This window comes from Lepisosteus oculatus, chromosome 9 (assembly GCF_040954835.1).
Source record: "Lepisosteus oculatus isolate fLepOcu1 chromosome 9, fLepOcu1.hap2, whole genome shotgun sequence".
Taxonomy (NCBI): Eukaryota; Metazoa; Chordata; class Actinopteri; order Semionotiformes; family Lepisosteidae; genus Lepisosteus; species Lepisosteus oculatus.
In genome coordinates, this window is record NC_090704.1 from 27279511 (window position 1) to 27304156 (window position 24646).

The 24646-nt window shown below is 38.0% G+C and overlaps 1 protein-coding gene across 1 annotated transcript in view; it reads right to left on the reverse strand.

The window, feature by feature from the left end:
* The window catches only part of faf1 (Fas (TNFRSF6) associated factor 1), a 151351-nt gene that overhangs the window by 17542 nt on the left and 109163 nt on the right, over positions 1-24646 (reverse strand). The window contains exons 14-17 of the mRNA XM_006635244.3: positions 14347-14483; positions 13882-13970; positions 2815-2895; positions 1822-1899 (exon numbers count right to left, since the gene is read on the reverse strand). Of these exons, the coding sequence (XP_006635307.1) occupies positions 1822-1899; positions 2815-2895; positions 13882-13970; positions 14347-14483 (385 nt within the window). The remainder of the gene's footprint in view (positions 1-1821; positions 1900-2814; positions 2896-13881; positions 13971-14346; positions 14484-24646) is intronic.

The following is a 24646-nucleotide window of genomic DNA, read 5'->3' on the forward strand; positions in this document are numbered from 1 at the left end:
CAACAGCTGCACTCATGTATGCAGCATATATACAGTATACAATATAGGTCACATTTGTCTGTATGAATACAGCTCTGCTGTATTTATGAAATACTGACCTCCGTTCACAAAAGGTCTGACGTTTCATTTGAAAGCCTGTTTTGTTAATGACAAAGCCACCTCTGCACTTCTTTTAGTGAAAATGCTTTGCTTCCTTTTAAATAGTTTTTACACATACTTTGAGATACATACTAGAATGCATTTGTATGAGGAGCTGTGCTCTCCTATAAAAATTTTCTTTTAAATGTGCCATGTGAGCTGACTCTCCTTGCAAAGATCAATCTGGTGTATAAGTGGATGCCATCATGCTCATTAAAACACAATCCCTTGTGTATGAAGAGAAAAAATAAGAATTTGAACAGTGGGTAAAGCATATAGGAAATAAGTACTCGCTACTGAAACTAGATTACCTAAGAGCATGGGAGAGTTGCTCTCCACAGAAATGTATTTCATTTCAATTACTGCGGTTCCCAATCAGACACAAACTCCAAAATACAATGCTTTCACACAGGGATTCACTTGCATTACAGACTATTTAAGAGATTTCCACATCTATTAAAACACAAAACTGAACAATTTCATTTTTGCAACTCACACGGCCTCAAAATGAGCAAACAGCTGTCTGTATATGCTGGTCCTAAAACTGGTCAGATACACCTCTATGCAGCTGTCTGCTTCCTCCACTCATGTTAACTGGGAGATGCAACCTGAAGAACAGGAGTCAGGAGCGGGAATCCCTCATTCCTTCTGTCCAGCGGAGGTGGACAGGAGATTTTTTTAAAGCTTTATATTTGACCATTTTCTCAAGACCAGGTCCAGATCTATACTCAACTAAATGGCAAAAGGTCAGGTAACCAGTAAAACAAACCAGGCACAATTGCAAAGGTCTGCCCATCGATTTACTTTGCAGTTTCTGTTTACTTCTGCTGTGTCTTGTAAAAAGGATGCATTATTAGGTAAGCTTAAACAGTGGGGATTTTAATACGATGCCTAAATGAGAAGTGGCATTGTGTGGTATTATATATCTCAATATGTACATTGTTACACAGCAGCTCTTGCTGCCAGGTAATGACAGAAAGAGTATCCAAGAATAATCTAATTACACAGGCTCTGGTTTTGACAAAGCTATTTCACTAATGTGACAAATCACCCAAAGACTGCAGTCTAACCTGATTCATTCGTCACACAGTACATCATTGTGTGGGCAGTAAACACAAAAGGAGAGGTGACTGTGGATGGAACATTTCCCTTTCAGTTTTAATGATCGTTCTGAATGCTTTTTTGTTTGATTGCTTGTTAAGTTGCGTGTTCATGAAAGGTGAGAATCAAGACATCTGGTTCACAATGCGGTTCAGGGGTAACTTTTCCATCTCAGTAGTGAAAATCAGTCTGGGACTTTCTTACTGAAAGAAATACAATTCTGCCATTAGTGCCCTTAAGTCTAGTAAAATCATGAAACTTTAAACAAACCTTCAGATAAAATGAGCACCTTTCTACATGTCTGAACAAAATGGAAGGTCTATTTCTTTCAGAAAGCTTTAGACTTGACTAAAGCTAGACTAGACTTGAGGGGCAAGCCACTCGTAACACACTGTATACAAAAAAGCTTAAGATAAGGAGGACACTCATCCCATGTTACTCAATTAGCTATTATTAGCCTATTAATCAAAGTAGGTGATTCCACGTGGAGCTTGAAGAATCAGAGGGATTCCATTAAAACCATTCAGGCAGCCACAATCTTTTGGCGACCAGCTGGCCACATGCTGGAGGATTCGGTCTTACCTCGCGCTCCTCCTCCTGCTCCTTCCGGATCTGCTCCAGGCGAACCTGCTCCGCCACCTCCCTTTCCTGGGCTTCTCTCTGCAACACCGACACATGCCAGAGTGTCACTCAGCTGGCAGCTGCGCTGGCGCCCCGCCAGTATTTAGGCAGCCACCCCAAATCAGACAACCAACAAACATGATGGCATGCTGTCTTTTTCTCGCTTTACCAAAATCCGATAAAAACAATTCGCAATTTATTGAATATAGAATTCATTTTTGACATGCTATACTGCCAGCAATCTACACTTAAAGCAGACAAAGTTTTTCGGACCACAGTGCACGAATACAATCACAGTCTCTATAGTTTCAGGGATGTGGAATTTCTAATCTCAAGCATGGCGATGGCCACAAAGCAAACCTCATCTAAAAGCAATTTATGAAGCATGGCTGGGTAACGCATAACAGCCTTTCCTATTTTTCACAAACTTGGTAATATCTGACAGAAACCCATATCTGAAAGAAGAACCCTGCTGAGAGCACAAAATGCAAAGTGTCGGTGATGAAATTAAATGGGTGATGAACAAAGGATGTATACTGCAAAGGGAAAGACCTGTTAAGATTTAAAGCCCACTAACTTTACAAACTTGCAAAATATCATGTCCATGTTTTCATATGTAAAACAAAACTAGACTGGACAGTTCTTGGGAGGGAGATCAGAGATACTATAGGCTTGACAGTTGGCTGAATGGGGATTGTATAGCAATCATTAGAAACTGAACGGCCTCATTTTTTCTTTCTTCTGTAACGTTCTGCTCTGGGATATATTACAATTGTATCCAATTCGTTTTGAACTCGGGTGAATGTTATTTTCAATACCAAATATTTTCACGGAACAGTGTACAGGGAATACTACCATTCTCAGCTTTATTGTCTGTCACTTGCTCTTTTTGTTAATTTGTTAAATTGTTTGTTAAATTTTGTTAATGTCGAGCTCACAATCAGCAGAACCAACCTTTTTGCGGTCCGCCTCTAAAGATAAGCGGTAGGCTTCATCTTGCTCCCTCTTCACCATCTCTCTTGCTTCACGTTCATCCTGGGAAGACGACAAAGCCACATACAACAGATTTAATTTCTTAATATATGTACAGGTTTGCTGGAATACTTGCTCTCTCAGATAAAAATCACAGGTAAAAAAAACACACTGAAATAAGATAACACGGGAGCCAGTCTTCCACCACAGATATCAGGAGTTTGAATACAATTCTAAATCCAAATACTCCTCTCAAAAGCATCCTTTTGATGCATCATGAACATCAGATTGCCTGTCAAAATGTTCTTACACAAATTAACCCTCTGATAATGTTTCATAATGAACACTTGTCTTCACACCATATGGCACCATCATGAACAACAGCTCCTGCACTGGGCTTTGGGATATCACGTTTTTGAAGCTTGAATTTCCATCCCCTTTTCAGCTTTCTGTAAAAGTGGGCTGTAGGTTAATTACATAAAATAAAGAACTTTACTACCCTCCAACATTCGGACTGAACAATGGTGTGTGTGATAAATGCATTTACATTTGCTTGATCTATATAGGGGTGGGGGCAGTGGCACGGTGGTTACTGCCACATAGCTCTTTAGTCATTTGTTTGGAAACCTTCTGTATGGAGCTTGTATGTTCCATGGGTTTTTATTACTCCCACCCTAACATGCTGGCAGAGTTAAATGGCCTCTTTAAAATGTTCCTGTATGCCATGTGATGGCCTGATGTTGCATCCACGATGTAATCCCACTCTTCCTTGATCAGTCTCCACAACCCTTAAGAAATGGGGGCGATGAACACCCTAACACCTGCATCTCCCAATGAATTCCATTTACAGCCCTTTGTGGCAACAGTGACTACCCACGTTAAACCTTTCCCTGCAATCTTAAAGTACCACAACAAAAATCACACGTCTCCCAGAATAAGAACTCTGTAGTTGCTGCAGCACAATTCTCTTTCAGCCTTTGTCTAACATTTCAATGAGATGATGAGATTTCTCACTTTAAAACCCCTGGTGCATAAAGTCTAGACACTGATGAGGTTTCAGGATGCTCATGGAGCTTCGCCACAGCTAGTTTAAAACTATACTGGCCTAGTGTGCTCAAGGTGAAACAGAGTACTGTACAACAATGATTGTGAACCACAGAAAAACATTCTGATCAGCAGACAAGGACTACAAAAGAAAAAGACTGACTCCTCACTAAATATGAAAAAACATTCTAAGAATATATGATCTTTACACTTAAACGCTGATTTTTAAAGATGCTTTACATTTTAATTTAGATAAATGTTGAAATGTGAAACAGAAGGAAATACCTTGAAAGCTCATGGTTACAAGCAAATTCAGAAGGAAAGAATGAAGCTCTGAAACCTCAGCTGTGTTCACGGCATGATGATAATACATCTTTATTCTGATATTTTCTAAACGTCTCTAACCACAGCATTTGAAGAACAGCACCTTTCTCTGGTTCGTCTTTCAGCCTGTAAGCTCAAGTTAAAATCTGAATGATTCAAACTGGAAAGAGCTGAAGTGAGCAAGATGGGGAGAGATGAGCAGGCAGAGTAGTGGCTCTGGAATGAAGGAGCAAACGAGTAATCGAGATCCTGTTTACCAAGAGATTGGCAGCTGTGTGCTACCTACTATGAGTGAAAAGACTTTCTAAGGAATGGAAGTGATCAGTATCTATTGTGCAGTCAGGCACAGCTTGTTTTTACGATTGGAGGATTTAAAAGCACTGTGTAAACCAGAGTCTTTGGTGGAGCTGTGAGGTACTGGGCTTGAAAGTGTACTTGGCAAGACCTGTGAGTAAAAATGCAGAGATCAGTGTAGGGAAGAGATTAGGAAAAAGGTGACCTCTGATTTTAAATAAGTTCTCTCTAGTCTTTTAAGGGATGAAAGCGAGACAAGAATTATCGGTTTTCTTCTTCAGCCCCCCTTTGAACACAATTGTAGAGTGCAACTTTAAAGAAAAGTCAGTTTGCAAATGAGGGGAGTCTATTCGGTCCAACTAGTTCATTTGGGTTTTAGTTGCTAAGCAATCTGAGGATCTCATCCAGCTGTTTCGTGAAAGAAACAGCCACCTAAGGCAATGGATAAACAGCACATCAATCTTGTAGCTTCTCAGCACTCAAGCACATTTAAAAGCACAGTAAAGCCTTTTGTCATATGACACTCCTGGTTGTGCATTTAAAGAAGTATTGAGATAAAATGTTCTGCTTTTGTTTGAAAAAAGGCAAAAAACGTATTTTAGTACAATTTTAACAATTCAGTTCTCATATTTGGGGTAACACCCTGGCAGACTGCTATTTGACAAGCACCATCCTTAACCGACAGCTTCAACAGAAATCTACAAATAAAGGGTGAATGACATCCAAGAATGCTAAGCTTTGTCAGACTGTGATTTAAAAATGTATAAAAAATCAAGTTATGTGCAAATTAACTTATCTGTTATTTACCATTTACAAAGGCAGTAGCTGTCACAATCTGGAGCACAACATTTAGTCTGCAGTCCTTGTTGACTATGTGTTCAGGTCACATTTTAGGATTCTCAGAGCGACATTTCTATCTACTTATTGCAATTATGAGGAAAAAATACATTCAGGTAGAATTAGTTCAATATACAGTATCAGACTTACGAGCATTAGACTATTTAAACCTTTTCAGTGTCAGAGCTGGTATGTGATTCTGCTAATCAATAATAAATAATCCCTACATTTATATAGTGCTTTCCTGTAGACTCTAGCCAAAGTGCTTTACAGCGAATGGGGACTCCCCTCCACCACCACCAATGTGTAGAATACACCTGGATGATGTAATGGCAGTTAAAGTGCACCAATATGCTCACCACACATTAGCTATCAGTGGGGAAGAGAGCAGAGTAATGAAGCCGATTTAAAGATGGGGATTAGTAGGAGAGAAGAACATGATAGGTAAAAGTGGCCAGAGTTAATACTCCTACTCTTTTCTAGAAATGCTCAGGGAGTTATGATGACCACGGAGAGTCAGGAGCCCAGTTCCATTTCCCAGTTCATCTGAAGGATGGCACTTTTTTTTTACAGTATAGTGTCCCTGTCTCTATTCTTTGGGCATTAGGACCACATAGACTGCAGAGTCCCACTAACACCTCTTCTAGCAGCAACCTTAGTTTTCCCCCAGAAGGTCTCCAGTCCAGGCTCACACCTGCTTAGTTTCAGTGTGTTCCCCGTTGTGAGTTGTATGGTGATACAGCTACTGGCATGATATAGCTAATGTTTTTAATTGCTTTAAAAACAAAAAAAACAAGTACATGAATTATGTTATGAATATTATAAATATAATATTTTTAGTTTAAATTTTTTTAACACTGGTTTGAAGGTTCAATGTTTTATTTAACACAGGTAGGATTTCAGATATCTTCATCCATTAAATTCCTGAAGACAGGTTATACTTTTATCTTTTATGATGTATGAAGCTTTGCGGTTTTATTTCTTTTTTAAGCCAAACAAATAAGAGAAGAAAAACTCAAACAAAATGTTTCTGTGGATTTAGTCCGGTCTTAAACAGAAATAACATCTGCTACTTCAACATACCTACTCTAAAAATCTTGAAACTAGCAAATAATGATGGTAAAAGAAATAAATTTGGTCTAAACATCTTGGTTCTCTCATATCCAGGTAGATTTGTATATTCTTTTGTCTACCTGCGGATTCCCATTTTAAGATATATTGTATGGATATGGAGAAGTTTGATTCATATGGAAACACCGTGAATGAAACAGAATCATGTGTGACAATTAGCAGAAGGAAAAGTAGCTGAAAAGAAAAAATCTAAATTGAAAGTTTTCTCCTTAATAAAAAACCGTACTTGACAGGAAAAGCATATAAATCACATATAGAGTTAATACTCAAAAACCTAGTTATTAGAAACAACAGTTTTACATATAACAATTACCAGGAATTAAAATGATAATCAAATCAATAAACTAGCTAAATAGCTAGGCTGAGACTTATATGACAGATACAAGTATCAGTCTAAACTTTCTAGACAAGGATCACGGCCCACTGGCAGTCAAGTTCATTCAAATCAAGATTGAAAACGTCTTTCACGGGCTGTTGTCAGCCCTTAAGGCATGTCAATCTTGTTAGAAATTAATTGTCATCTCAGGACGCATTTGTCTCCTCTGGGTCCCTTCTGCTCTGGTGAGCACATAGTGCAGACAGCAGAGTGTGACTCAGGCAGAGTGGGAGGCCAGCTCACTGTGAATCACCTTCACTGTGATACCAGGAATTCCACCAAGGCACAACACAGGAAAGAGTGCATACCAGCCAAGTGAAATCCCACGCCTCACAGGCTTGCAGAGAAACGTGCACTGCTCCTCCACTTGTACTCTCGAAAAACTAGACATGCTCATCTTCCCATTCCTGAATTCTCTGACTTGAAGCCTTCGCTTTCTCTGAGTGCCATCTCCTGCTCCTCCGATTCTTCCCGTTAAATGCCATAATCCGCCTATTTTTTTTTAATTTGACACAAACTTTTATGTTTGGCATTTCTGATTTTAGTCATAGTTGAAAAAGTGTAATTATTCTTTGCAGGGAGAGTCATGCTGCTTTTATGTTGCACAGTGAAAATCAAATGTGTTAGTAAAGGCAATCACTAATAATGGCCTATGAAATACAGCTTTGTATACAGTACATGACCTCAGTGCATGGATGTGTCTTCTGTTGTCCTAGACTTACAGCTAATTTGACACCCTTATTATGTTGGTTTATGGTTGTAGTACACAAAAATATATATTTTTGCCATTGAGTCAAAGGAGTATTAAAAGAAGACGTGGAGTCAACTATATTAAAATATAAATATAAAGATAAGAAAACTTCACTCTATGAGTAACAGCTTAAAAAGTAATCTATGGTTACAAACGTTTTATTATGCATGTAATTTAGTGCTCCAGTTTCCTCCCAGTTAGGTTTTATTTGCGTTTAGTTTGTTTTTCCTAGATTCTACAAATCTTGTGCATCTGCATAATAGTAACCAGCTAATTATAACTTATGGGCATGTGGCTTTTGACTCATCAAATGAAATCAAAGGAAAACAATGTCAGCAAATCAATGACAAGTAGTTCACGAACAGTTTAGAAAGACCTAGTTTGCAATTAGGGCAGCATGGAGCCTCACAGCTCTGGGGCCCCGAAACCAATGCCAGACCTTAGTGCTATCGATATGGAGTTTGCATGGGTTTCCTCCAGTTTCCTCCCACGGTCCACAAACATACTGCTACATTAACTAGCTTCTGGGAAAACTGGCCCTGGTGTGAGTGTATGACGGATTTGAAAATGACAGCTGGCTATACCTAAATGCATTGCACACATACTTTGTGTTGCTTTTCTGTTAATGATTTTTTGTTTCCAAAAGGTTAAGCATCTGATTTAAAAAGCTGCCTGTCAAATCTGCATTTAGATGATTCCAATGTCAAATCATGTCTGGTTCCAAAACTTCACATTTAGCCTCCAGGCTATCATTACTAAGTCAGAATGAATCTCATAAAGGGGTTTTGAAATACATGGCTTTATATAAGTGGAAAGATACATGACTAAATAGAACTCATTAAATGAGATCATTGAAGTTAGTTTTTTTAATTTAATCCTTTATTTAACCGGATATGTCAGTTGAGAACACATTTTCATGTGCAATGATAATCCAGGAAGTAAGCATTTGAGCAGCAAGGAATTTGCTGGATCATTTTGGGTGAACTACCCAAAATTTAAGGACACAACAGCAGTGCCCTACTTGGGACGTGAGCCCACACCCCTTGTAAATTCCTAGATCGTTGTCATGCTGCATGCATTACACAATATGGTTTCAAAAACTTAAAAAGTCAGAAATCAAGATCATTCTGAGTGTGTGCTGCATTGATTGCATTCCAAAAGAACAACAGAGTTCTTCACATTGAGAGTACATCCACTTCACGTACCGGTGGAAACAGCAACCACCTGGTGTTGCATGGTAGAATTAAGTACCCTTGTTACACAGCAGGTAAGGTGGACAAGTTAGAAACTACCAGGAGAATTAAGATGGGACTTTAGGTGGACCAGATTGTTCAAGCCCTATTTCAAACAGTGCTATGTGATCCTTCATGTCCATGTTTTTAGGGCTTTAGTACATACCAAAGGATGGTATCTCATAGAGCATAGTGTCCCTGGTCAGCATACTGAGTATTAATTTGGGAATTCTAGTGCAGAGGAAAGAGCGCCACCTACTGGTTGACCAATACCATTTAGATCAGCAACTTATTTTCATCCTTAGAGCTCTCTATCTCAGCACCCTGCAATGTTGATCTGATGAGACCAGGTCCAAGGTGATAATGCTGCAAAAAACTAATCACACAGTTGAAACTACCATTGATCATTTATTTTCATGGGAAAACACCATCAATATATAACTCTGTTGCTTTTAAAACCTGTAATACCAAGAAAATGTGTTTAATGACTATAGAATCCTATTGCAAATGGAGGAACATTATGTGGGATACTCATTTCAGTTCAGCAAGCATCCCGCAAAACACTGACAAACATTCTTTAGAATAGCAGTAGGTTCAGCAAGGTATTCAACTGTACCCTGACTCCACAAGAGTTATGGCTTGTTTACTTAATTTATGTAACCACACAGTCGATCTAAAGCTATCAAAGACCTCACTTCTAATTCAACAGGTTAAAAAAATTAACAGCAGACAAATGACCTAATTAAAAGCTAAAATTTTAATGCACAGAAAGAGAAAAATAATAAAAGCACTGGATGAACACAAAGGAAACAGGTCCTGTCAGAGTGTTTTGTTTTAAGGCCTAAAGAAATGTATTAATGTCCTGTAACATGGTGAAGGGAAAAGCAAACTGCGGTCCATTCAGAAAAGGGCTTCAGGTTCTGGCTTCTCACTGAGCACAAAATGAACAGCTGTGTGGCCTGGTGGACAGCTGGCTAGCTAGCGAAACCTGAGGCCCAGGTGCTAAAACCATTTCTCAATGTAACACAGCCTGACAGCTGACTGAGACATGCGTGTTATTTCAGGATGAGCAGCTACCACACAATTCCACCCAGCCCCTCTCTGTCATAGACAATAACAGAAATCTTCAAACTCACCTGTTGACATGCTCCATTGGCATCGGGGTCTGCAAAAAAGTGCTTGGAAGACAGGCCATGCATGCCTTTCACAAAACAATCAGCTCGTGTTGATAAGGCTTCATAGGACATTTTGCCTAAGGCTGTTACATGCAGTTTTCTGTACACTACGGAACTTTATGTACACTACATATTATTAACTTTATAGTTTGTAGAAGATTTGTTACAAATGAGAGGTAGCTACTCGACCCGTTGTCTATATTTAAAGATTGCCAGGTGTTGTGAATTGTATTTAAATCTTTTTGAATTTCATTTACTGCTCCTACACTGTTTAATAATCCTGATAATTTGGTATCATTTGCAAACTTGGCTAGCTATATTGGAATTTTCACCCATATAAATTAAGAAGAGAAGTGGTGCTAGTACAGATCCCTGCAGTAATCCACTAATTACATCACCCCAATTTGTGTACTCAACCCTTATCTGTACCTTGTTCTATTTAATTATCAATTCTGAATCTACACACAGGCCTTTCCCTGTATGCCAACCATGTGCAATTTGAGGACTAAATTATGGAAAACTTTATCAAAAGCTTTCTAAAAATCAAACTATATCATATCACAAGATCTAAATATATCCATTACTGTTGTGACTTAGCAGTTTTTTGTAAAACTTTTTTCATTCCTATAATATTTCCATATAGGGGATATCTCGGTTTAGTTTTACAATTGTTTTCATTAGTTTACATGTTAACAGAAGTCAGACATATTGGGAAATTACTAGGGTATTCAGCCTTCTATTTGTTGATGGGCACTACATTAGTAATTACCCAGAACAAATAAACCACTTAGCTTTATTCCTGTTGCTATGCACTTATGAACCATTGCGATTCGAAACTAATGTCCACTTTATAAATTTACCAAAAAACCAACAATGGAAAACGCAGAAACTAGTCAGTAAAAAAGTGCAGTAGCAAGACTCTTTGATAAACTAATCAGGTCTCTCCTGGACAAAACCTTTCCAAACCACTTTGGTCAAACTGTTGTTAAATATTAAATATTAAATATGATGAGAGGTTTAATAAGGAATTCACAGAGTGTATTATTATCTGTCATTAAACCTCCCAGCTCAATCTTGCTGTATTCCAAGGGACAACTCTGAATTACTCATGTTTCTGTTACATTCTAGAAACATACAGTATATTCAACCACTAAGTAATAATACATCATGCCATTTTGATAGAGATTTCTGAGGCTGGGCTTAATTTAAGAACCTTTTATACTGACTGATTTGTTATGATTTATTTAATCACCAAGCAACAAATTCTCTAAACCCACAGCTGTTTATCTGAAATATTACTTCACTGGGGTACAGCTAACCACAAGTAATAAAAATATCTTCAAATTACAGTACAACTAAGGAAAATGTAACATTTTGTAGACATTTCTATGTTGAACTTGATCTTGAAATCTACCATTTTCATTTACGGTTACTTTAAAATTACATATAAGTAGCAAAGAAGTTACTGGAAATATTACCTCATATTGACAAAGTGTAACCTAAGGAATGAATATACCTCCAAATTATGTTAGGTTTGTAAGTTATAAATTTATTTTAAACAGAGTATTTGATTTGAACTGTTTTTAGTCTCTACATCAGCACAAACAGTATCTCAGGAAGAGGGTTAAAGTACCTCAGGCTTAATTTAGCCTTCTTGTACAGGTCTTAGATGATATAAAACTTTCTTGATTGCTGACCCCATTTAATGAATTTGAGGAGCACTGTTCTAAGCTTAATGCACTGATTTATGTGATATGTTTTCAATTACTAGCACCAGGGGAATTTTAGAATTTGATCGTATTGCAAAAATGATACGTGAACAGAGAAAATCCTCAATACCTAAAAACTGACTGCTGCTAGGGAACCCTTAGGATATGACAGCATGGAGTCAAGTACCTATCCCAGCATTTCAATGGATTAAAATCCTTCCTCATATATAGGGGCAGTCAGTGTGCTACTACTTTTTGTAGAAGGCTAGGTGGTCTAGCAGTTAAGGCAAAAGGCTTATGGTTCAAGGTTCAAGTCACTGCTCTTCCCACTGACACTCTGCATTTCCCAGAGCTACTGAACCTCTTAAATGATTAATGAATTAATAGTCTAAAGGTATTCCGATCAGGAATCTCAAATGTCAGTTTGGAGAGAAGCCTCTGTTCATTCTGCTATACAAAAAGGAAACAAACAGTTAACTTTCTTTGTATGGAATTGATTCTTTTTCATCCACATCTTTCCCTCACAGGAAACTCCCCTATTCTCCAAGCTAATCTGCAGGATTCCTGTATTTACATGAAAGATATACAGTCTCTATTTTACATTTCAGTTCTTATAAATGAAGCAGGAGCTCTGGGATTGTTAGATGTTTGCTGTTTCTGTTGGTTTAAAGCAGCTTTAGAGAAAAAGAGGTAAAGGAACCGGAATTTGGATCCTGTTTGTATTGTCAAGACTTCAAGAAAAAAAACCAACTCATGCCCCCTTCTCAAACAAAAGCCAGCTCCGTCTTTTTTATTGTATGAACAATAACCTTTAAGGAAAACTTGCCTTTTGTTTTTTCCCGCTTTTACATTTTGTAAAACACAAAGTTTACCAAGTCTGATTTGTTCCAACATGCATGGCTTTATGTTAGAAAAGTCAGCACAGGCCAGCTAGACATGGCAAAAAGGCACTCTTGCCCTTTCAAAACGCAATCCCTTTAGGGCTGAAGTTCAGATTGCTTAGTAATTATCTGTAAAGATAATGGTCTGTGGACTAAAAATGCTGTAAAGTGGTTGACATTGCTGATGGTGAATAGCACACCAATGGAAGCAAAATGTCAAATGATCCTCTCAAGAAAAAAGACATACACCCAGCCTGGTGACCTACTGTATGGTCGGAAGATAAACATATCCACAAGTTCCATGGCTGCTTTTAAACTTCATAACCATAGACCTCAGACCTAAATAGACCATTAACTGCAAATCTTAGATCAGTCCACTTCATTAAATTACCCAAGAGTTTGTTCAACCTATCAGGATAGTTTTATCCAATTGAAAAGTGGCCTTCAAAGTAACCTAAAGGGTAAAAATATCTAAGTGTAGGATTACAGTTGAATAACATGCATTTATGGTGCTCATTAAAACAGGAAACAGCATAACTAAGTCAGACATATGACAGAATAATCACAGGTGCTTCTCTAGATTTACTACACATCCAGGTCTTGTGCAGTGTGTAAGAAAGATTGCTGAATTATAATAAGGTATTCCACATTTTTTCTCATGGGTAGTAAAACAGACTGAACTATGGTCACATGTTGTTGAAATGTTTTCCCTTTCTATCCTCAATGTTTGGCTACGGTCCTCCTTGACCCTTCACAATCACACTGCTCAGTCAGTTACTTCAGCAGTAACCACAGTTAGATTATGTATCTATTTTTACTTGCATACAGACTTTCTGCGCAAGAAGCACAAATTCTTAGCAAGTGACACTTGTCTCAGCATATGAAAAATGATGTTGGTCTCACTTCTCTATTTCTCGTTGAAACAATGTAACAGTTTAATAAAGCATCTCGTATCTGCTACAAATATCAGCTTTGTGCATGAGTATCTGCCTGTGCAACACAAGAGGCTGCTACACAATGGAATGTTTGTGCCTGCTGCCTTTTGTGCTACATGTTTTTGAATACAGTACATGACACAGGACAAATTTATACATTATCTGTCATAGCTGCTCATTTTTACATGGTTTTGTGACATACCTATTAGTTCCGGAAGTCTATTAAATGCTGATATATAGTAGAAAACTAAATGAAAACACTTTACAACATGAAACTCAAGACGATAAGAATCAGACATGGGAATCAGCTTCATGTCCTTGGACAGGACCCCCTCACCCCTCCAGGCTGCGGCCCCTCACCTCATCTCTGATATCCTCTTGCTGCTGAGCTGTAAAGATCTCCATCGCCCCCATTAGCCTCATCATCAGTTCATCCACTGTCGTGTTCCCTAGCAACACAGAGACATCGACTCACCAACAAGTTATTAAAGAGTGGAAGGGGAAAAAAATCTGGATAGACGGCACTAATTTCAGAATTAATCACTATGGAGTTATTAGGAAGGAGAAGGGCAGAAAGAAGTAAAAGTTTTAATGAAAATATCTAATTAGATTTTTAAAAAATAATACAAGCCCTTAAGTATTTAGAAAGAAAAAAATATAAATCCATCTGTACATCCAATTTATTAATAATATTTAAACAGGTTTACAATAATTTGATATGTGTTCCTGTAGGCTCTACGTCAAAGTCCAAGACTCAGTCCCATTTTTGTTCCCCATAAATGTATTCCTGTCCAATTGTGTTTCCCAGGTCCTGGGAAATATTACCTTGAATGACATTTAGCACTTCGTTTGATGCCCGTTTGCCCATCACAATGAGGAAGAGGGGAAATTGGTCTGTCTTGTAAGTTCGGATGGTCTGTGCCACCACACTGCCAAAATGCCTTGTGCACATTGTCAGCAACCTGCCAAAGGAAGACACACAAGATGGAAAGCATTACTGCAGGAAAATTAGTCTTTCATGTTCAAATTTAAGAATAACATAAGCCTCCTTATATTGGCAGCAATTTAAAATCAGTAGGTTTTGGTGTTCTGATGTCTACACATGATTTCAAATCTAACTAGATGTGTTCATTTTGGAAATAAATGTTCACATGCTGGCAGGACCCAGCAATATCTCTGCCAGTATGGATAGCCAATTCCGGCAAAATTAGCAAACAATTAATGCCTGATCTGAGACTTTTAAATGATCCAGTATCTCATGGAGCAAAGTGGCTTATATACCAGCATTTGACCCATGTGAACAGCACTTAGACAATATTGTGAACATGAATCTTGAGCCTTTGTTGACAGGATAAAATTAGAGCTTGTAGCATTTGGTGCTCAAGGAGTGTAATGTTAGACCACAATGAATTGCTCTCCAAAACACAATAATAAAATATTGTGATTGCGTCGTGAATCCGGAGAATATGAAGCATTTTGCCAGCACATGTTCAACAAATTCACATCAGAGCAAAGCATTAAAACAGTGGACGATCAAACACTTGGTAGCTCCTGCATGTTCCTTTTTCAGTTTTCTAGGAAGTATTTTTGAACTCATCCTTAGAATAAACACAGATCAGATTTTACTCATCTAGAAACTGGCATTTGGACTTGATTTGAACTGCCTTTAGCAACTACTAGAAGCTGTGGAAAAACCTAGAAATTTAACATGAAGACATAACTGTAGCAGCTTAAAAATGACCTCAATGTTCTTCGAGGTAGTGCAAAGTCCTGACAATATGGAGAATGCTATGGGGAACCTTCTGCTGCCTTCAGACAACTTCTGAGAAGATGATGGGTCAAGGTGACCCATGAACTTAAGAAATTTAATGAGGAACAACAATGTTTTAAAAGCTGGTAAGCATCTTTGCAGCCTTGCTACAGACAGTGACTGACTATGAAGACGTCTAGATAGTAGCTCAATGAAGGGCTAGATTCTGTTTTGGTTTGCATTTCCCTGCACTATAAACAGAAGGAGTACTCTTTTTACTTCCTGGGCCTACTTGTGTAAAACACTGGTAGCTATGGCACCACAACTCCTGGATGTGTCACAGTTCTGATAGAACTTTTATAGGTCGTTTTACCTTTACCACTTATTGAAAGACATCTTCATAGAAACCAAGAACCTCTGAGGATGGTACTGCAGCGCACAAATGCAAAATATGTATTACAAACATGAAAAGAAAATAAACTAGTGCCCGAAGTTAACCAAGATCTAAAATGGAAAGTACTGCAAACTTTTAAGCACAGTATCATCATCATCATTGTACTGTTGTACAAAAACCATGCCTGATACTTTTATATCAGTCATGTACCTTCACATGATTGATTCTTAACATCTCAGCGTGGATATACTGTACAAGTAGTGAATAAGTGGTGGACCACTGTATGAAATGAAATCCACATTTTCTTTTTACGGGGTCCTTTATAATCCATTGAAACAAGTTCCCAAATGTCTGCACAAAAAAGTCCAGTATTCGAGGTTTACCAAAGGACTTTACAACAGCTTGTATTGTTAGCTTTCCTCTGATCCTTAAATATGATCCTACAGGCTTCCATGATTGGGACATTCACACATGGTTTTTATGAGGCATCCTATACATCTGTATCTTGAACTCGGGTTTCTTCAATTGGAAGCCTAAGCTTCTATCTGCAATTTTCCTCAATTAAAATGATTCCGGTAAATCCAACCAGGAGGAACTACAGTATTTTTTGCTTATTAACCTTTATATTTAGACACACAGAATATGCAGAAAGAATACACAGAAAATTCGGGATTTTATGAGTAGCACATACATGTTTAGAAAAAAATGAATCATTAAATAAAATAATTTATTTTTATTGAAAACACTCATTATAAAGGGTACAAAGTCATGTGGTCTGTGTACTCTGTGGTTTTCACTAACTATCAGGGACATTTTTAGCCTTGTAAGTGGTTCTAAAGGACAGTATCTGAAAAATGAACCTTCTAACTCCAGGGAAGCAAATTTCAGGGGCACTGAACCCGTTCAGTTTAACGTCCAACAGACAGCTTTCAAGACTTTCAAACAATTTGGTGTTTCATTCCCGGAAAAGTCTTGTACATCCAGGTAGGCTTGGAATTAGTATTCCTTGCCAGACACTGCGAATTGATAGGGCAGAGAGGATTTCTTATTCCATTACAAGACAGAACTTTAAATTAACATTTTGCCGAAGGAAAAGGGTAGCTGACAGCAGACCTGCAGAGCTGGTGGTAAATGTCATAATATTAATGAATTGCAAGGGGCTGAATGCAAATACAGATTAATTTTTTAATAAGATCCATTTTAATAACTGCAGTTAAAATAAGAAATGGGATGGCTTGAATATAGCTGGTCACTAGAGAAAGGGGTGATAGAGGGGTAGAGTTACGCCTTCATAATTCTGCATTAAACTTAAGAAGGGAGCTGTACCAACTAGATACTTGCAGAGAAAAAGATGTCAAACCACTATCCTTTAAAGGCACTAGACTAAAGACAGTCTGGCCAGAGGTCTTCAGTGTTAACCACGCTGCACTATCCTGCCCGTTTGTACAAATAATCAATAGCATCTGCATTTGGTGCAAAACAAATCAAAGTCTTGTTTTCCAGCAAGAATCACTTACTTGAAAGTTCACCATAAAACCACAATCTACACAATCAAGGAAAATTACTTTTCCTTAGTTTTACAAATGACACAGAGATTATAGGATTTTCCACTGGAGTAGCATGGTATGACTTTCCAGATTTAAGAAAATGTACAAGCTGTAAATTCAGGACATGCTCAGCTCACTTGAGATCAAATCGGTGCTCAGGCTAAAATGTACACGATCAAAATAGGAGTAGGACTGATGCTCCTTAAAACACTTTAATTTAAGGCCAAATTCTGTGATGCAAGAAAAGAAGAAGCCAGCACATTACAGGAACTTTGTTTTCATCTGTGCTTGCACAAAGTACACACTAAAACTCAATGAAAAAAAATGTATTTAAAAATGCTTTTAATCTCAAAGGCTCCCAAAGTGCTTTATGCAGCAGGAGAAACAGCCTCATACAGTATTGAAGGGCAGTACTAATTACCATTCTGCACCGGCAGGCCTACTACACAGCAGATAAGGTGGAGACATGAGAAATTACTTTATCAACTGATTTAACCAAGACCTTTAGAAAGGTCAGATGGTGCAGGCCCAAGACACCGAGGTTAACATAAGTACACTTTCGGACAGCTTCATAGGATATTAAAGACCAAGTCATCAGAACCTTCATTTAGCAAATTTCATTTGAAGAATGGCACATCCTACAGCACAGTGTCACTAGTCACCACACTGGAGTGTTGGTTTGGAAATTCCGGTCTAGAGGGAAGAGCGCTGAGCCCCTGGTTTTTCTCAGAGGTCTCAGCCTACTTCCGAGATCTGTTTCAAAGGTGGTCAGTATTGAATAATTTACATTAGAACACCTAGCTCATCCAATTAAATCCATGTAGAAACCCTTCATCTGCATCCTAATATAGTTTACAGTGCGTTGCAAAAGTATTCAGACCCTTGCACAGTTTTCAAGCGTTGTAGCTATAAAGCTTGCACTTTTCATTTAGTGATTAATTTTTTGCTACATACTGTACAAAGTACTCCATGCATTCAAAGCAAACAAAAAGAACAGAGTAAATAATAAGCATAAATGAAAAAATGACTGATATAAGTAATATAAAATGCTGCTGTAGTAAATATTCAAAGCCTTTTCTGCGGCAGAATGATCTTAATTGCCTCTATGTGCAATGACAGTGTTGAGCATGATTACAGGTCTCTGTAAGCTCCTTCAGTCAGGTAGTAAACTTCAAACAAAGATTCAATCATGAAGCCTAAAGAGATTTCAAATCAATTTAGAGATAACATTACAGAAAAGCACAGACTGAGAAGTTGGAGGATGGAGAAGATGGAGGGGCAGTCAGGAAAAAGAGATGGTGTGCGCCACTTTGCAACACAAAACAGCAGGATGTGAATGCAGATGCACAGAAATCGGATGAGACTCAGGCATCCTGACCACCTGCAGAATGTTGGCAAAAACAGCAAATACCAGAATGAAGAGAACTGTTTGATGGTGAAGAAATTGGGAGTACTGGAACTTTCACAAAGAACTTGAAGTTCTTGGACAAGAGCGATCTAGTACAAGCTGACACCAATGACAAAAACTGCCACTGGTCAGGGATAGATGAGAATCTGATGGAACAAAGTAATTCTCCAGGGAGAGACAACACATACCATCAATTTAATTACATGACTATGTAATATTTTTTAAATGAACTTATTTCTATTAAGTGATTTATATTTGTTTAGTGGTGCAAATGCCATATCTCCTGATTCATAGCCTCACATGTGCTGTGCTGATTGGGTCTTGTGTGTGAGATTGTCATCTTCACAAACATATGATTATTCATTTTTTATTGATGTATTGACTTTCACACAATTTAAATCTTTGATGCATCTTGTAAACTTCATAGAAACACATGGTTTTACACCACCATGAAATAAACTACGCCTACTCAATACTTATACAAATTCCCAGTAAGCATCACATAATGGGTGGCATGGCCATGGAGGAATTCAAAGCTTAAGAAACGTATGTTTTGGATCTATTGAAGAATTTGTCATTGGTGGATTGGTCAGTTTTATGGATTTAAAGTCTAAAATGGGGTTAAATGTTATTAGGCAGTCATATTATTTATATTATTAATATTATTAATAGTAAAATAGGTCTTAATTAAAATAATATTTGACGATATATGAAAAATAGCGTTTCACAGTCTGAAAAATGATCTTGCGCATTCATCAGCCTAATATGTTAACAAAGACTTGATGTTTGTGATTATGTTAAGTAATCTTTTGAGCAGATACTCTGTTTTTAGTTTTCTCCTCATTTAAATGAAAAGTGGTACAGCAGCAAAATGTCCAGTCCCTTTCTTTCATTTAATTGCGATGGTTGTTAGCAGTGGTGCCATCTCCTTGCAACAATTACAGCCGCCATTTGCTGTTTCCTTTTGCGTGCTGCTGTCTTGGTTTGTTCATGGTGACATTGGTGAGACATGGTAGTTTTTTAACAAGTTTTTAACAATCAAGCTTGAGCCACATGCCTGTTTTTTTTATATCAGTGGAAATTGTTCATGTACCTCCTGCACAGAGGTACACAAAACACCCATTCTGTAGTTCATTTTGTTCTTGGCACACTGACACTTTACACTAAAATTTGCTAAAAAACTAAAAAAAAACTAAAAAAGTTGCTACATATTTGTTATTAATATTAAATATTAATTGCTATTAATCACCATCTGTTAATACAATTATAAAATGCAAAAACTATGCAATATGTTATGTAGCTTTGATTTTTGTTTAACATTTGTGACAGGTATGAGAAAAACATCACTCTTGTCTCGTTTCTGCCACAGTGAGAGAACTTGCCAATTAAAAGACTCTTCAGTTTTACTGAAACATAGGGTTAATTCGTCTGAAATTTCAGTTTTTGTAAGTGCAGAAATTCCCATAACATATCTCAACTGTCAAAGGTTTATTTTTTAACAACCATTAATTATATTCTCCATCTAGCCTGGTTCCAGGATGTGTATCTACTAAATTTAATTGTTTGCATAGCTTTTTTGTACTTTCATGGTTATAATCTTAAAACTATTCTGATCTTCTATCACTTTACCACTTCTAATTAAGATCAACATGTTCTGCTCAAAACAGACTGTTAACCATTCAATATATCCACCACAAAACATTACTGATAATGAAACAGAAATTTGAAAATCAGCAAAACCAGTTATAAGACACAATGATTTATGTTAAAATGATATTGTAAAGGACTCGAGCAGAAAAGGTGTTGCAGCCCAATCCTACCCCCCAGAAAGGAACTAACCTGCCCACCTAGCCAAAGAGCCTGAAAATGTAATACTCTTTTAAAGTAAGCAGAATCAAAAATGTACTCAATTTACCACTGAGACAGCCTGAACATATGTCTGTATCCATAAAACACTTCTTAATTTTGTATACTTTTCCATAGTGAGACATTAACTTAAAAGTACGTGGTACATTATGTCACTGCGAAATAATTTTTTTGTTTTTAAATTACACAAAGGATGTTCTGAAAATCTATATCCTCAGGCCTTTCTTACTGGCTTAGAAAGTACATCCTTAACACAGAGACTACAGTGCTTCTTATATTCTTAAAAGACAATCCCTCCCCTTTTGAAGAAAGTGAATGAAGCAAAAATAAACTAGTGTCAATCACCCCTTGAGGCAGTCCAAAGCAGGAGGTTAAAGAGAGGGTGCCCAATTAAGTACCTGGCTGAAAAACACACCCCTGGCTTTCTAAACTGATGAAGATGCCAAGGCCTGCCTATTGAGACGATCTCCCTCTTTAATCCTTCCTCTTGTTCTTGAGGGTTAGCACAAGTCTGACAGGGGCCAGTCCAGAACAATACACAGGGGTAATTCTAACCAGTCGACTAGGAGATGGGAACAATTGCCGGGGGCTTGTGTGAAACCCAACACTATTACACTCATTACGTAAGGCCTTAGTCCCCATCAGGTCCCCAGAGCTCTTCTGAGATTGCACAAGAGCATGGGATTTGACACAACTCTCAAAGGCAAGCGTCCGAAGAAAGCCCGTTGGTTAGGTTCTTCAAGAGCACTCCTGATTCGTCACTTATCTGACACAGCAACCGGTGTCAAACACGCTTGCTAGAAAGTCTTACGGACGCAGAAAAACTGTAATGCCCTAAAATTCAAATTACATGAAAAGGGAGGTATCAATGGTTATTCCATTACACGATTTGAAAGAGGAAATGATTTGAAATCCAATGATTCTGATAATTATATCCACACTAATTAACAAAATTACCCAAAATCGGACTGCGGTATTATATAAGATTTCCAGTTTCCTAAAATCAGAATCTACTGTGAATGTACTGCACGTAGTAATTTTAGTTATTCAGTAAGGACATGAACAACGCTTCAGCAAATAAAATCTGCTTTCCTCAAGAATCAAGAATAAAATGAGTGGCAACAAAACTTGTTCAAATGAGTATAGTTTTAGTTAGCAAACTGAAGTTGAGTTTAATTTGAGTATTTGCATTTCAGAAAAAGGCAGACCTTAAGGAAAGCTTTGCCATTTTCCTTATCATCTACCTGATGAGCTTCCAGCCTGTGCACCCGTACCAGTTCATTATACCAAAGTGTCATTAGTGCCATGATATTTAACCTTGCTGTGTTAATAAAAATTAATTTTAATGTCCCACAACAAACAAGTAGATTAGGCTATGAACATCAAACACCCCATTAACTAATTGAAGAGGTTAAATCATTATGGTATTGCAAGGGCACAAGGTAGCAGGAAGTACCAAATCACAGGGAATCACTGACCATTGGAAACATTTTATAAACAGGTTTGATGTGGTCCAAGAATAAATCATTGACTAAATGAAGGGATGTACTGGATTGTATTAGCACTCAAGGTTCTCATTTTCAAATGCCAAGTATAAATATTTCTCTATTTGTTGGATCTCTTTGTAAGAAAAAGGCTTTTCACTTTGTATACGGTTAAGCAAGTAACTCAGAAACTCTTAGATTAATACATTTCTACTACATTTCCTATAGTGTTTACCTAGAGATACATCTCTGGGTGATGAATTCATTGCAATTCTATTGCACATGCCTGAAGATCACCAATTTAATGCAGTGCTAAAGCACGAGTGCTGTATGAGCACAATGCAAATATGTTTTGGTAGATAGACATCTATTTAAAATGCATTGAACCAGCTGGTTTATAAAGCTGTCTTTTATTCACTTCTGTTACTAAGGGAATTCAAAACATTCTTAGAGTACAACTGATGGAGAAATCTGGTGGAAGGTTCAGAGGATTATTCTTTGAATCAGGTATGATTCCTCACACAAGTTATCTGCAGTGCCAATCACAGCATTCCCAAAAAAGTTTAATGATACATCATGTATTTTTGTTGGTGTAAAGTTGAATAAAAACAAACACTTTCCAAATTTAAATAGTTGCATTTGGACCAAATAAAAACTTGACATCTATGACTATTATTTGTAATAGTATGGTAATTTGAAGCGTTGTGTAAGTATTTACAAAACAGCCCAACAATTACATAAAATATGACCCCCACCTAACCTGAGCTTCCCTATGGGTCTCTTTCATAGCAAAACCGACAGCAATCAGCAAGTTAAAGCAAGCTTGTTTGTAATATTTAATTCATAGCCTTACTCTCAATGCCAAGAGCAACACCCAGCTGTCAGGTCAAGCAACCTCCAGATGTAGGCTCTGTGAACTTGTGCAGCCCTCTAACCACCGTGATTTGATGGCGAACAATTGCACAAGAAGCAGCTTTTGCTGCGGCAATCTGTGTGCATAAGTGTGTGTTTAGTAAAGGGGAAAAGCCCCAGATGTTGGCTGCCTTTAATCTGCAGGAAAATGGCTCAGCTGGAGCGGTGTAAAAAAGGAAAGAATGAGGGAGGAAAGAAGGGTTCAGTGTCTTAACTCCCGTCTTTCTTAAACGCCTCCTTATGGGGGGCGGCTTAGAGGTGTATCCTAGTGGAAAAAAAGCCGCTCAGCTTAACATGCCCCTGAGCCAAACTTGCCGCTGGTACACAATCAAACTTCCATCTGTCTCCGCCACTGCCTGCAGCCCAGGCCTTTCTCAACAGCGGGAGAAAGGGCAAGCTAGCGCCAACACTAAGAGCTCACACCTGGGCTGGAATTCTGTTCTATTCTGCTGGTAGTGGGGGGTTAGGAGTAGGGGGAGGGGGTCGGGTTCGGCACGGTCAAGCGGTTTGTATCCAGGCAGTGTGAGGGCTCTAGCAAGGGGTCAGCCATCGAGAGGGCAGTTAATTACCTGAGGGGGACAGGAGGGAGGGGGATGGGTGGCGATTGCCTGGAGGAGCCCCTTTGATCAATTAGCAGCCGTCCTCACAATCTCAGTGCCTTCCAATGACATAGGGATTTTGGTGAGAGGACATGACCTGCTGTTCCTGAGGTGTGCAAAGACAAGGAGCAATGCATTGCACCTGCAGGTAATAGCTCTACAGTACAAGCTATAACCACTCAGGTTCTGTTAATGAAATATTTCTTGATATAGTCCTATTTCTGTGCACAGGCCTTTTATTTATCCCATTAGAAAATATTGTTAAAAGGGTACTTTTTGTGGTTTTCTGCACATAAAACTGCTTTGGGAATCAAACATTTGATGTATTTACAGTCCATCTATGTAGTTCTAGTGACAGAACTTGTACATCATTCAGATATTATTCTGTCTTCACCATTAAAGTCAGGAGAGATTAAATAAATGATGGAATCCCTTAATATTCAATGCAATTGGTATACTGTAATCGACATACTATGTATAATGGGTAAGTGATTTTTCCAAGTTGGAAAAATTCCCTTGCTGGAATTTCATTTCATTCAGCCTTCATTCAAATCCTTAAATTAATAACTTTGGACATACAAAACCTAGGCTCACAGAGTGTAAGTCTGTAAATTTGAAAAGCCCTTTTTTGCCATGCTAAGTTTATCAAGCTTTTTAAAAAGATAATTTCCTAATGTTCTACTATCAAAGCAAGCCATTCAAGGACTCTTGAAACTCCTTAGTGGTTTCGTGTACACAACACTTTACAGTATTACCTTTTATGTTAATCTGATTTGCAAATGACACTGCTACTATTAGGAGGCCCTTACCAATCATGGCCTCCTAATAATCCCCATCTATGAATTGGCTTCATTACTCTGCTCTCCTCCCCACTGATAGCTGGTGTGTGGTGAGCGTTCTGGTGCACTATGGCCAGGTGGATGCTGCACATTGGTGGTGGTGGAGGGGAGTCCCCATTACCTGTAAAGCGCTTTGAGTCCAGAAAAGCGCTATATAAGTGTAAGCAATTATTATTATTATTATTATTATTATTATTATTATTATTATTATTACTCACAAAGTGAATAAGCTTGTGCTTACATCCAACCTAGACTCTGAATACATGCTGCTCGAACTGGGCCAGGAATACTTCTTTTTGCGCAGGACTAACACTCTAAGATGGACT